At 37.9% G+C, this 15330-nt stretch overlaps 2 protein-coding genes across 2 annotated transcripts; both read left to right on the top strand.

Annotated features, from left to right (window-relative positions):
• Nucleotides 1-207: 207 nt before the first annotated feature.
• On the top strand, nt 208-561 carry LOC140839039 (cysteine proteinase inhibitor 5-like). Its single transcript, XM_073205669.1, has one exon. It carries the CDS (start codon nt 208-210, stop codon nt 559-561), a length of 354 nt encoding a protein of 117 aa, XP_073061770.1.
• A 10048-nt stretch (nt 562-10609) lies between these two features.
• Nucleotides 10610-10963, top strand: LOC140839040 (cysteine proteinase inhibitor 5-like). Its single transcript, XM_073205670.1, has one exon. The coding sequence runs from the start codon at nt 10610-10612 to the stop codon at nt 10961-10963; it is 354 nt and encodes a 117-aa protein (XP_073061771.1).
• The last annotated feature ends 4367 nt before the right edge of the window (nt 10964-15330 follow it).

The following is a 15330-nucleotide window of genomic DNA, read 5'->3' on the forward strand; positions in this document are numbered from 1 at the left end:
TATACGCTTTCAAAGTAATCCCAACTAGATTTTATCTTTCTTAAAAAAAATTTGTAACAAGATTTGTCTAAAATAATATTTGCTTAAACGTGTCAATATAACATCATAAAAACAAGCTTTTTGATTGGGCATTGTCACTATAAAAACCCGCCAATAATCACTACAAATTACACAAATAAATAAAATTGATCTGATCAAGGGAAGAAAATGGCACCCAAATTTCTCTCATTGCTAGTCGTTACCTTTTCAATTCTTCTTGCTTCCTCTTCGATCAAAGCCTCCTTCGCCGGTTGGCAGGCGATCAGTAACTTGACTGACCCAAAGGTGGTTGAGATAGGGAAGTTTGCGGTGAAAGAGCACAACAAGCGGGTCAATGCCTTGTTAAGCTTTGTGTCGATAGTAAAAGGAGAAACTCAAATAGTTAATGGTATTAATTACAGGCTCATCATCTCCGTCACGGATGCCGTCGCCGCAAATGCCGAAAGCAATTACCGGGTGGTTGTTTGGGACAAGCCTTGGAAGAAAGAGAGGCGCCTCATTTCATTTGAGAAGATTGCTTAATTAATGTATATATATATTGTGAAAGAGTATGTTTTATTTTATTAAAATCTCATGAATAAAGTTTTAGTTACTCAAGTTCTGAGGTGTTGTGCAATTTTGTATTGTTGCATGTTCAAGATTAAAGTAAGAAAACATTAAGAAAAATATTTGTTACAATACATGGCCTAATAGATAGATAATTTTATATTTTTAGTTCAAATATATAACAATAAAACATCATTAAATCATTTTAGAAAAACTCAATATTTTATTTATTTTTGTTAAGGAACGAACTGAAATCATTGATCGACTCACAAAATGATTTGGATGTGAATTCAATATTAAGAAAACATAGTTAAAAATATTTTTCTGATAACTTGTAACTTATCAAGTACCAAAATCTCAAGGACCTAACTGTAAAATTACACACCCTTAGTTCAAAAAAAAATAAAATAAACTTTGATAAACTCTTATGTTTATTTGACCCAAGCACTGGTGACGTTCTCATTGCCCCAATGTGTAAGGTGTGTCATCATTTCATTGCATACACAAAAAATATCTATTCCAATGGTTTTAGAAAATAAAGTTATAAATGTCATTTAATTGGAGATACAATTTTTTCCATGAATATGAAATACTTAAAAAACAAACAAAAATTTATCAACCTCAAGAATCCAAAATTTGAGAAGAGAACTTAATTCAAGGTTCCGAGCTTTAAAAAAACATGTTTTATGCAAATCAGAATGATTAAAATGTGATGATTGACGCACACAGATTGCGGATGAAATTAGGTTAACCAAATTTTGAATACCTTTAACAACAATAGTTGGCTCTTGTGAGATGAGTTTACAGATCTTTATCAGTTAGATGAGTCAACTATTTCTTTGTTACAACAATAAGCAATAATTTTGGCATGAAAAGTAATATTTTTAAAAAACTTGTTTTATGCAAATCACAATGATTAAAATATGATGATTGACACACACAGATTAAGGATGAAATGAGGTTAGCCAAATGGTGAACACCCTTAACAACAATAGTAGGTCTCTTGTGAGATTATCTTACAGATCTTTCTCAGTTGGACAAGTCAACTATTCCTATATTTACAATATTAAGCAATATATTTTGCATTAAAATTAATATTTTTCATTAACCTTAATATGATATCTGTTTTGAAAAATTAACTCTTGCAACCGTGCACAAAAGTTTTTAAATAACAACAAACCCTTTAAGGATATATTTAAACAACTATTTAGCATATCCAAATTAAAAAATTTCTCTAAATATCTTTCTACCATGAGTATAATCCTTTAAGTAACGAACTGAAATTTGTAAATGTCATTTAATTGGGGATACAATTTTTACCATTAATATGACATGCTTAAAAACAAACAAACAATTTATCAACCTTAAGCATTCAAAATTTGAGACAAGATCTTAAATTCAAGGTTCTGAGCTTTAAAAAAACATGTTTTATGTAAATCAGAATGATTAAAATGTGATGATTGACGCACTCAGATTGCAGATGAAATTAGGTTAACCAAATTGTGAACACCATGAACAACAATAGTAGATTTGTTGTGAGATGGTCTTATAGATTTTTATCAGTTAGACGAGTCAGCCTTTACTATGTTTGCAATAATAAGCAATACTTTTTTGCATAAAAAGTAATATTTTTCATTTGTGACCTAAATAGGATCTCTATCTTGCAAAATTAACTTGTGAAATCATGTCATAAATTTTTTTAATAACACCAAAACCTTTAATGATATATGTGGGGACCCGGACGCTAATCAAGTTTTTAATCACCATTGGGACTAATTAATCAATTATAAAACAGGGTCTAAAAATTTTTCTTTTTAAATTGCGGAACGTAGTGAAATAAAACATATATACATCTCAGTATATAAAATACAAATCCTGTATTACAAAACATTTATTCAAACTAGAGTTTAACAACTAATGTCAAGTGCTCAAACCCTATCTCAGATCAAAGTCCGAAGTCTCCACTCTAACTCGATCTCTCCTCATCTCCTTGACCCTGAACCTGTCCCACCTATTGTCAAGTACACATACAGACAAGACAACAACCGGATAAACCGGTGAGAATAACTCCCAGTATAAATCAATGAAACATGCAATCATATAACAAATATAAAGCATGTAATCAGGTATCAACAATATGTAACAATCTGAAACATAATCAATAACCCACTGCCAACAATACTCGTAGCTACAAAATTCAGACTAGACTCAATCCTAGTCTAGGGATCCCGGTTCCAGACGTCGGTCTGCATATATCGACTAACAGTAATAGAAAAGACTCCAGTTCTATCCACGCCGATATAGTATCGATTAACAGTAATAGAAAAGACTCCAGTTCTATCCACACCGATACAGTATCGATTAACAGTAATAGACGAAACCCTTATTCTATTCACATTGATATATTATCGATTACCAGTAACAGAGCAAGCCCTGATTCTATTCACATTGATATGATATCGATTACCAGTAATAGAGCAAAGTCCGATTCTATCCACATCGATATAAAATCGATTAACAGTAATAGAAGGAACGATGAATCTATCCACATCGATATAATATCAATCAACAGTAATAGAATAAGCTATACATCTATCCACATCGATATAATATCAACTAACAGTAATAGAAGAAGTTATCAGTCTACCCACATCGATAATCCATCATCTAATGACAGACTTTGGCACTACCGCCAATACACCATCTTATGACATCGTGCAATGTGCCCGTGGCGATCCCACCACTAACGGCACTTCTGTCATAAGATTACTCTTCTAATACCTGTAATCTATAACTCAAGAAAACAAGTATATCAATCAAATCAATGCAATATCAATGCAATAAAGTAAAGTATGTGATTTAGGGAAACTCAAGTCTAACCGACTCAAGTCGATCTCCCAATACCACATTGACTTATACCTTTGTCTTCATGGTCTGACGAAGACGAAGACTCCATTTCACGTCTGTCCATGTCAATCTGAATTCACAATATCGAATAGACTGCGTCAATATACAGCTCAGTTCAAAGCCTGTTCTGATTAATATCGATTCAAGACACAATCCAATTCATATCGACAATATCACGATATAATCACAATCAATACTGAGTCTGATCAATATCAATTCATTGATGTTTCGACGGTATGACAATACAATTTCAGTAACCCCGTCAATCCCAACATCACAGATATAATACCAGAGCTCATAATCAATATCGATACTAGTCGTAATCTCAATAACAATACATATCTGATATGAATTCTCAGTCACATCGACTCCGAAAATCATAACAATTACATAAACGGTCCGTTTCTCAATCTGACTTCACTTCTATGATGTCTAGCATGACAAGAACATCATATATGAATCCTATTCAATTCTGACAATAGTCTAATTTCAAAACATGTCAAAACGTAGCAAAACTTACGTCCAGTTGTAGTCTACGTTGATAGGAATACAGTACTGAAGTCGGATTCAAAATCTGACGGACGGATTGAAATAAAAAGGCGTAAGGATTTTTCACTCTTTTCCCTGACCCTTTTCTTGGTTTCCTTCTTTATGAATTCTGAGGGATTTAGCAAATATATACGTATATATATCAATTTGCTCGGTTAAAGAAACGTGGCTTGTTTTCATGCATTTTGGTCGGCGCTCGGGCGGTAAGAAAATACCGCTCGAGCGCGGCACTCTCTGTCCAAGAATTCTCCGAATGCACTTTGGCGCTCGGGCGGTCACAAACTACCGCCCGGGCGCCACATCTTCTGTCCAAGACGTGTTGCTATTGAACTTTGGCGCTCGAGCGGTCATTTCTTACCACTCGGGCGCCAATGTTTCTGTCCAAAAATTGCACCCTTCAAATATAATTTTATTTCGTGTCCCGATTAATCCGCTCGGTCATTTCGTATTTGCATGTCACCACTACTCCGAAAAAAAGAAGGTGAGGTTGGCGGTGGTTGAATTTTTAGACTATGCTCTCATTTGGTGGGATCAATTAGTGACCACTAAAAGAAAGTATAATGAGAGACCCATTGAATCTTGGGATGAGATGAAGAGTGTAATGAGGAAGAGGTTTGTGCCTAACCACTATTATAGGGAGATGTTTAAGAGGTTACAAACTTTGAGGCAAGGGTTGAAGAGTGTTGAGGACTACTATAAGGAGATGGAAGTACTCATGATTAGGGCAAATACTGAGGAGGATAATGAAGCAACTATGGCTCGTTTTCTTTGTGGTTTGAACAGGGAGATTCAAGATCAAGTGGAGCTTCGGCACTACTTAGATCTAGACGAGATGGTGCAAATGGCCATTAAAGTGGAGCAACAACTCAAGAGGCGAGGAGTTGGCCGCACCAATCAAGCCGGGGGGTCATCATCTTCTTGGCAATCCAATGTTGTGAAGCGTGAGGAGAATAAAGTGGAGTCCAAGCCAAGATTTGACACTAAGCAAGAGGCGCCTAAGCAAGGAGTCCAAGGTAAATCTGAAACTCCTTCTAATCATTCTAGGGATACTAAATGCTTTAGATGTCAAGGGTTGGGTCATATTGCTAGTGAATGTCCTAATAAGAGAGTGATGGTTTTGAATGCTTGTGGTGAGTATGAGTCCCAAAGCGAGGGTAGTGATGATGATATGCCTGGATAGGAGGATCCCGATGAGGGATATGAGGCGGTTGTAGGAGAATTGTTGGTGACTAGGCGTATCATGATTGGCCAAGTCGAGGAGGAGGAGACCAATCAAAGGGGGAACTTGTTCCATACTAGGTGCTTTGTGAACAAAAAGGTTTGCAACGTTATTATAGATGGGGGAAGTTGCACCAACGTAGCTAGTTTTGAGATGGTGGAGAAGTTGAGTTTGCCTACTTTAAAGCACCCTCAACCATATAGACTTCAATGGTTGAATGATTGTGCGGAAGTGAAAGTAAATAGTCAAGTACTAGTGTCCTTTTCTATCGGGAAGTATGCGGATGAGGTTTTGTGTGACGTGGTGCCTATGCATGCTTGTCATATCTTATTGGGTAGGCCTTGGCAATTTGATAGGAAGGTAACACATGATGGTTTCAAGAATATGTACTCATTTGTCCTAAACAAAGAACCAATTGTATTACTACCTTTGTCACCAAAACAAATACTTGAAGATCAATTGAAAAAGAAAAAAAGAGATGAGGCCGAAAAAAAGAGTGTCCAAAAGAGTGAGATGGCCTTCGAAAAAGAAAAAGACAATTATATGGTCGAAAGAAAGAGTGAACAAAAGAGTGAGATGACCATAGAAAAGAAAAAAGAGAGAGAAAAAGAGGCCAAAGAGAAAGAAAAGAAAAATAATGTGATGGCCCAAAGGAGTGAAAAGAGTGAGATTGAGAGTTGTTTATTAGTGCATAAACCATTACATGTACCTTTGTACAAAGTGGTTTACTCATATTGTGATGAAATTGCCGGTTCAATCCCGAGCATTGTTACTTCTTCTTTGCAGGATTACGGTAATGCCATGATGGGGAGGCTAGCAAGTGTTGTTGGTGTGAGGATACAATGGGATGAACCATATGGATCCAAGAGCCATAGCGATGAGGTAAGGTTAGTTGTCAACACAACACCTATGAGGTATGATTTTCTTCCTTACCTTAATTCATTGTTGTTTTGTTTTCAAGAACTATGGGGACAAGTTGGAAATGTGATGTTTAGAAGATGTGAATGTGATTTAATCTTGTTGCCTAAGTGTCATAGAAGTGAGAATGAATATGCATCGCATGAATTAGATTCAAATGTTATTGATTTTGAGTGTTCAAAGATGGTCCAATTGACACTTTATCATGGCAATGACCTATGTGCATTAGAATTAAATTCATGTGGTGAGTTAAATGAATATAAGAATTTCTTTGTCCAAGATGAATATAATTTTAAGGAGATTAAGTTGTTCATGTTATGCTTATTTTATGAGTTACCCGCTAGTGATGCATATTGTTATGATTTCATTATTGATAAGATGCATGACTTTCTATATTGGTTACATATGAAGAGGTATGTCGAATGGTGTTGTGACGAGGGTCGTGCATGTATGAAGATAGCAACTAGGTTAGGGTTTTATGACATGCATGACTTAATTCTTAGTCCTAGTAAGCAATATATTTACATTTGTACCATACTTGCTTTGGTGCTGACTAGGTCTAAGAAGGGGAGGAACTTGATATTTGTGATACTTAATCATATTTTATCATTTGGTGTCCTTTGTTGTTTGGTGTATATTGAGGTTGGTGATTTGATAGTGAAAGAAACCTTGGATTTTGGAGTTCAAAGCGTGGATGGGGCACGTGGGCGATAGCACCTACAAACTTGAGTTTGAAGGTAAGCATATCGGACATACAATTATTGTTGTTACTAACTTGCTCCGTTTCTGTGTAGGTAGTAAAGATTTGAGGACAAATCCTTTTCAAGAAGGGGAGGATGATGCGATCGTGGTAGCCGTGCACGGGCGTGTGAGCAAAGAAGATGGATTCACGTGCGAAGAGCAAAGTGGTGGAGGGCTCGTGATGCATGGGAATGTGCTTGGAAGCCAAAAGAATATCATTCAAGCATGTGAGGAAAAGGCCGAGTCTGGACGGACCCGCACACGGACCTGCATATGGGGTCCGTGTCCTTTACAACCTGAGATGAGCTTTTCCAGTGCCTGCACGGACCTGAAGACGGACCCAGGCACGGGGTCCGTGCCCTTTGTTATTGGCGAAGACAGTGCCTACACGGACCCGCACACGGAGGCGAGCACGGGGTCCGTGTCCCTTGTTTCCGACTGAAGAGTTTTACAGTATGTACACGGACCCGGACACGGAGGTCTACACGGGGTCCGTGTCCTATGTTTTCTGCGCGGATTTGTTTCCTTTTCTAGAGTTTTATTATTTTGGGAGACTAGATTTCTTGATATCTTTTGATACATAGACTATGTTGGACGAATTTTTAACAAACAATACACATATTATTTTGAGTTTATCAAACTTGTGAGAATTTTCTCTCAACTTTTCAAAGCTTTTAGCTTTGTCAAATCAAATCAAACTTATCAAAGTTTTTAACTTTGTGGCGTTTGTCGATCGTTGCTTGTGCGGATTGTCGTAGGCAAAGTTCTTCGAAGGTTCGTATAGTTTTCGATTGTTTATCCTCGTGTTTATTTGTTGCTAAACTCTTGCTAGTTTAGAGGTGAATATCACACAATACTTGAATCAAAAGATCGGGAAAACACACGGATCTTAATATCGTAATTGAATAGAGGGTGCGATTTATTTTTAATCGTGTTTGCTATTTATTCGTATCAAGATTCACGTCAATAACTCCCAGTATAAATCAATGAAACATGCAATCATATAACAAATATAAAGCATGTAATCAGGTATCAACAATATGTAACAATCTGAAACATAATCAATAACCCACTGCCAACAATACTCGTAGCTACAAAATTCAGACTAGACTCAATCCTAGTCTAGGGATCCCGGTTCCAGACGTCGGTCTGCATATATCGACTAACAGTAATAGAAAAGACTCCAGTTCTATCCACGCCGATATAGTATCGATTAACAGTAATAGAAAAGACTCCAGTTCTATCCACACCGATACAGTATCGATTAACAGTAATAGACGAAACCCTTATTCTATTCACATTGATATATTATCGATTACCAGTAACAGAGCAAGCCCTGATTCTATTCACATTGATATGATATCGATTACCAGTAATAGAGCAAAGTCCGATTCTATCCACATCGATATAAAATCGATTAACAGTAATAGAAGGAACGATGAATCTATCCACATCGATATAATATCAATCAACAGTAATAGAATAAGCTATACATCTATCCACATCGATATAATATCAACTAACAGTAATAGAAGAAGTTATCAGTCTACCCACATCGATAATCCATCATCTAATGACAGACTTTGGCACTACCGCCAATACACCATCTTATGACATCGTGCAATGTGCCCGTGGCGATCCCACCACTAACGGCACTTCTGTCATAAGATTACTCTTCTAATACCTGTAATCTATAACTCAAGAAAACAAGTATATCAATCAAATCAATGCAATATCAATGCAATAAAGTAAAGTATGTGATTTAGGGAAACTCAAGTCTAACCGACTCAAGTCGATCTCCCAATACCACATTGACTTATACCTTTGTCTTCATGGTCTGACGAAGACGAAGACTCCATTTCACGTCTGTCCATGTCAATCTGAATTCACAATATCGAATAGACTGCGTCAATATACAGCTCAGTTCAAAGCCTGTTCTGATTAATATCGATTCAAGACACAATCCAATTCATATCGACAATATCACGATATAATCACAATCAATACTGAGTCTGATCAATATCAATTCATTGATGTTTCGACGGTATGACAATACAATTTCAGTAACCCCGTCAATCCCAACATCACAGATATAATACCAGAGCTCATAATCAATATCGATACTAGTCGTAATCTCAATAACAATACATATCTGATATGAATTCTCAGTCACATCGACTCCGAAAATCATAACAATTACATAAACGGTCCGTTTCTCAATCTGACTTCACTTCTATGATGTCTAGCATGACAAGAACATCATATATGAATCCTATTCAATTCTGACAATAGTCTAATTTCAAAACATGTCAAAACGTAGCAAAACTTACGTCCAGTTGTAGTCTACGTTGATAGGAATACAGTACTGAAGTCGGATTCAAAATCTGACGGACGGATTGAAATAAAAAGGCGTAAGGATTTTTCACTCTTTTCCCTGACCCTTTTCTCGGTTTCCTTCTTTATGAATTCTGAGGGATTTAGCAAATATATACGTATATATATCAATTTGCTCGGTTAAAGAAACGTGGCTTGTTTTCATGCATTTTGGTCGGCGCTCGGGCGGTAAGAAAATACCGCTCGAGCGCGGCACTCTCTGTCCAAGAATTCTCCGAATGCACTTTGGCGCTCGGGCGGTCACAAACTACTGTCCGGGCGCCACATCTTCTGTCCAAGACGTGTTGCTATTGAACTTTGGCGCTCGAGCGGTCATTTCTTACCGCTCGGGCGCCAATGTTTCTGTCCAAAAATTGCACCCTTCAAATATAATTTTATTTCGTGTCCCGATTAATCCTCTCATAATCATATCAAATTATAAATCAATAATTACAGATTACTGGGATTACATTTCCGGGCATTACAATATATTTAAAAAACTATTTAAAATATCTAAATTAAATATTTTTCTACCATGAGTAAAATACATTAAGTAACGATTTCTAGAACAAAAATTAATATATTAGACAAACACAAACTTAGTTTTGTTAGCTGAATTGTGCTATGGATTCTTATTATTAAAGCGTCGCTTTATTATTGTTCAATTTGAAGCAAAATAAACCAAAGTATATATCTGTGTGTGTGTGTGTGTGTGTGAGTGACAAACAAAAATCTCCTAGTAAGAATGCTATTGTTTATTTCCACTTATACAAAATATAATTTATTTATCTTTATTGAAATTAAGGACTAAAAATCGTGTCCAAATTCAATCATAACAACATTTGAGTTTAAGACATTTTTATTTTTGGAAGCAAACACATTGGGATTAATAAATCATATTTCAAGTTAATCACTTTAAGTAAACACAATTTTAGAAGAGATCACGTACCTAACTCTTATTTGTAATCCCAAATTTATATGATCAAAGTCAACAACAAATGAGAGATTTTTTCCTCCGGATGATTTTGAAATATGCATGTAGTTAACATACATTTTTATTTATTAAAAGAAAGTTTTGTGAAAATGAGAAGGATATGTTGAAAAATTTAAATATACGCTTTCAAAGTAATCCCGACTAGATTTTATCTTTCTTAAAAAAATTTGTAACAAGATTTGGCTAAAATAATGTTTGCTTAAACGTGTCAATACAACATCATAAAAACAGGCTTTTTCCTTAGACATTGTCACTATAAAAACCCGCCAATAATCACTATAAATTTCACAAGCAAATAAAATTGATCTGATCAAGGGAAGAAAATGGCACCCAAATTTCTCTCGTTGCTAGTCGTTACCTTTTCAATTCTTCTTGCTTCCTCTTTGATCAAAGCCTCCTTCGCCGGTTGGCAGGAGATCAGTAACTTGACCGACCCAAAGGTGGTTGAGGTAGGGAAGTTTGCGGTGAAAGAGCACAACAAGCGGGTCAATGCCTTGTTAAGCTTTGTGTCGATAGTAAAAGGAGAAACTCAAATAGTTAATGGTATTAATTACAGGCTCATCATCTCCGCCACGGATGCCGCCGCCGCAAATGCCGAAAGCAATTACCGGGTGGTAGTTTGGGACAAGCCTTGGAAGAAAAAGAGGCGCCTCATTTCATTTGAGAAGATTGCTTAATTAATGTATATATATTGTGAAAGAGTATGTGTCATTTTTTTAAAATCTCATGAATAAAGTTTTAGTTTCTCAAGTTCTGAGGAGTTGTGCAATTTTGTATTGTTGCATGTTAAAGCTTAAAGTAAGAAAACATTGAGAAAAATATTTGTTACGATACATGGTCTAGTAGATAGAGGATTTTATATTTTTAGTTCAAATATATAATAATAAAACATCATTAAATCATTTTAGAAAAAAACTCATTAATTTATTAATTTATGTTAAGGAACAAACTGAAATTACTGATCGGCTCACAAAATGTTTTGGATGCGAATTCAATATTAAGAAAACATATTAAAAATATCTTGTTGATAACTTGTAACTTATCAAATACAAAACCTCAAGGACCTAACTATAAAATTACACACCCTTAACAAAAAAAAAAAAAAAATTCTGCTATTGTCAAATCAGATTAACTCTTATGTTTGTTTGACCCATTCACCGGTGGTGTCTTCATTGCCCCAATGTGTAAGGTGTGTCATCATTTCATTGCATACGTTACAAAATATTCTAATCGTTTTAGAAAATAAAGTTGTAAATGTCATTTAATTGGAGATACAATTTTTACCATGAATATGATATACTTAAAAAACAAACAAACAATTTATCAACCTCAAGAATTCAAAATTTGAGACTGGATCTTAAATTTAATGTTCCAAGCTTTAAAAAAACTTGTTTTATGTAAATCAGAATGATTAAAATGTGATGATTGACGCACACAGATTGCAGATGAAATTAGGTTAACCAAATTGTGCTCAACATTAACAACAATAGTAGATCAGTTGTGAGATGGTCTTACATATCTTTATCAGTTAGACGAGTCAGTCATTACTTTGTTTGCAATAATAAGCAATATTTTTTTGCATAAAAAGTAATAGTTTTCATTTGTGACCTAAATAGGATCTCTATCTTGCAAAATTAACTTGAGAAATCATGTCACAAATTTTTTTAATAACACCAAAACCTTTAATGATATATTTTAAAAACTATTTAAAATATCTAAATTAAATAATTTCTTTAAATATTTTTCTAGCATGAGTAAAATCCATTAAGTAACGATTTCTAGAACAAAATTTAATATATTAGACAAACACAAACTTAGTTTTGTTACCTGAATTGTGCTATGGATTCTTATTATTAAAGCGTCGCTTTAATATTGTTCTATTTCAAGCAAAATAAACCAAAGTATATATCTCTCTGTGTGTGTGTGTGTGAGTGACTAACAAACAAAAATCTCCTAGTAAGAATACTATTGTTTATTTCCACTTATACAAAATATAATTTATTTATCTGATGCCCTCAATATTTGACCGTGCTCGAGCCCTATACCCGGCCGATCATCTCTCGTCTCCTTGAGAACCTTGGAGCTCGGGGTAGGGCTCGGCTATCTCGGCCGAGCCCTGAGCAGCTCGGCCGAGCTAATGCTCGGCTGTCTCGGCCGAGCCCTGTGCTCGGCCGAGCTGGTGCTCGGCCGAGCTATCTCGGCCGAGCCATGTGCTCGGCCGAGCTAGTGCTCGGCTGTCTCGGCCGAGCCCTGTGCTCGGCCGAGCACCGAGCTCGGGGTAGTGCTCGGCCGAGCTAGTGCTCGGTCGAGCTAGTGCTCGGCCTAGCCCGGGATGGTGCTCGGCCGTCCAATTAATCCGGAGCGAGCTCTTGTCAAACATAGATGCTTATATTACGAGTCTCAAGCCCGTGTAATCTGCCTATATCTTAATAACTTTGTCAAAAATAAAAGGCGTAAATGAGCCTTGAATATGCCAGAATCTCGCCGTGTGATTAGAGGCGACAAGGGATCAGGCCGGAATTTCGCCATGTGATTAGAGGTGGCGAGAGATCCGGCCCTAACTTGCAGTGCTTGGAGAAGAGTTTAATTTTATAAGGAAATTTACCTAAAATAGACTTCGGCTCAATATGGTAAGAAGTCCCCTCAACCACTATTAATATCGTGTACATTTTCATGGGGAAGGGGATGGAGGAGATAAGACTTTCTTGAGAATTATTTCAGAGGGCATTCTCCCATTCCTTTTTCGAGAGACACAAAAAACCCAATCGTAAAATCGGAGTGATCATGCCGGAAAAGTTCTCGGCACCTTCCCGTACCTACTAGTTTCATATAAGCCGGTAATGTTCCATCCGCCCCGGTCCAAACATTGTTGATCTAAAAGTTCAAGCTCACCAGACCGAACCCAGGAAAGATTTGGTATCATCAATTGGCGCCGTCTGTGGGAAATTGAAAAAAGAGATAAGATGGCAAGTACCAGGAGTCGATCGGGAGAAGACAATCAACCAACGTCCAACATGGCGGAGCTCGTCCGGTTGATCACTACGACCGTAGAACAAGTCTTGGCACAGAGACCAGACAACAATCCTCCCCCAGGACAGGATCATGAAGCCCAAAGGCAAGAGATACAGAGTTTAAGGGAGGAGATGGAACGCCTTAAAGAAGAGAGGAATGAACCCCCTCTTCCACCACTTCTGGCTCGGGGGATCCCTTTCTCGGCCGAGATATTAGCCGCTGAATTGCCTCAAAATTTCAGATTCCCTAACGTCGGAGAATACGACGGCTCGGGAGATCCGGAAGAGCATCTGTCCCGATTTGAGAACGCGGCTTTATTGCACCAATACTCAGACCCGATCAAGTGTAGGGTCTTCTTAACCACTTTGGTCAGGTCCTCACAGCAGTGGTTCAATTTGCTTCGGCCGGGGACCATCAACACTTTTCAAGACTTCGGAAGAGCTTTTCTCCACCAATTTGCTAGCAGCAAAAAGCATCCATTGACGGCTCTGAGTCTATTCAATGTTAAACAAGAACAGGAAAGCCTTCGAGATTTCGTTAAGAGGTTTAACAAGATGGTCATCGATGTTCCCTCAGCTACTCCGGACATACTAATAAGCGCCTTTACACAAGGGCTAAGAGGTGGTGACTTTTTCAAGTCATTGGTAAAGAAACCTCCGACTACTTTTGAAGAACTGTTGGCCAAAGCCGAGAAATACATGAACGTGGAAGGAGTACAGATGGCTAGGAGAAGTGAACCAAAGACCTTAGCCAAGGTTACACGAGATGTTCGACACACCCACATTGTACCAAGGGTCGGGCATTTCGAACCACCTGCGTTGCTTGGGCAGTTCGCTGCTTACACACCTTTGAAAGTCAACAAATCTCGAGCATTGGAGCTGTGTGACGAGCGACAACTCATTCGAAGACCTCGGAGTAGTGACAGAGGACCTCGTAATCCCAGGTCAGAAAGGTATTGTGAATTTCACAAGGATTATGGTCATACTACCGATGAATGTCATCACTTGAATCAAGAAATAGAACGGATCATCCAGAGAGATCCAGAAATGAAAGCAATTCTAGCAAGTACGGGTGGTGGATACCGACCCCCTAAGAGAACACGGGAGGAAAATGATCCTGAAAGGAGGAGGGCTCCAAATCAAAGGGAAAACTTTCAAAATGCTAACCCGAATATGCGGAGGGCAGAACCTCGTGAGCAATTACCCCCTCGCGGGGTAATTAACATGATATCGGGTGGGCCTACAGACGGAGACTCCAACCGGGCCAGGAAAGCTAGCAGCCGGAGATTGGAAAACATGGAGATTAGTAGCACTCAAACACGCTCCGGACCGATAATTTCTTTTGGACCCGAGGACATGAAGGGAGTGGCCGACCCGCATAATGATGCTTTGGTTATCCGAGCTATGATCGCCAATTATGAGGTTGCTCGTATCTTTGTGGACTCCGGAAGTTCTGTCAATGTTCTGTTTAAAGAAGCGATGGATCAGATGGACTTGGGCGAATACACGGTAGAGCCTATCTCCACGGCTTTGTTTGGATTCACGGGCCATGCAATACACCCCCTTGGGGTCGTCAATCTCCCTCTCTCTCTGGGAAGTGGGGATATAAGAAAGACCCGGGTTATCAACTTTGTGATAGTTGATGCCCCCTCATCGTATAATGCTATTATGGGGAGACCAGCCATGGCCGCTTTCATGGCAATTGCCTCGGCTCTACACCAGAAGATCAAGTTCCCTGTCGGAGAAGCTGTAGGAGAGGTTAGGGGAGATCAGAAGATTTCTCGAAAATGTTACGTGGAAGAAGTAAGGGTTGAGCAAAAGTCGGCCAAAATTGAACATCCAAGTCGACCTGAATCCAGGGGATTCGATCAACTACATCTAATCGAAGAAGCAGGAGAGGTTACTTCGGAGGACGTATGTGAGGAGCTTATCCTAGAACCCCCATCCGGAGTCGTGAGGATAGCCCGAGCCTTGGAAGAGTCCTTGAAAGAACGATTGGTCCAGTGTTTGGAGAAGAATAAAGATATATTCGC

Source organism: Primulina eburnea, chromosome 8, assembly GCF_022965805.1.
Source record: "Primulina eburnea isolate SZY01 chromosome 8, ASM2296580v1, whole genome shotgun sequence".
Classification (NCBI taxonomy): Eukaryota; Viridiplantae; Streptophyta; class Magnoliopsida; order Lamiales; family Gesneriaceae; genus Primulina; species Primulina eburnea.

What these genes read in the sequence shown, in the direction of transcription:
- LOC140839040 (XM_073205670.1), top strand. Translation starts at nt 10,610, where the DNA reads ATGGCACCCAAATTTCTCTCGTTGCTAGTCGTTACCTTTTCAATTCTT.
- LOC140839039 (XM_073205669.1), top strand. Translation starts at nt 208, where the DNA reads ATGGCACCCAAATTTCTCTCATTGCTAGTCGTTACCTTTTCAATTCTT.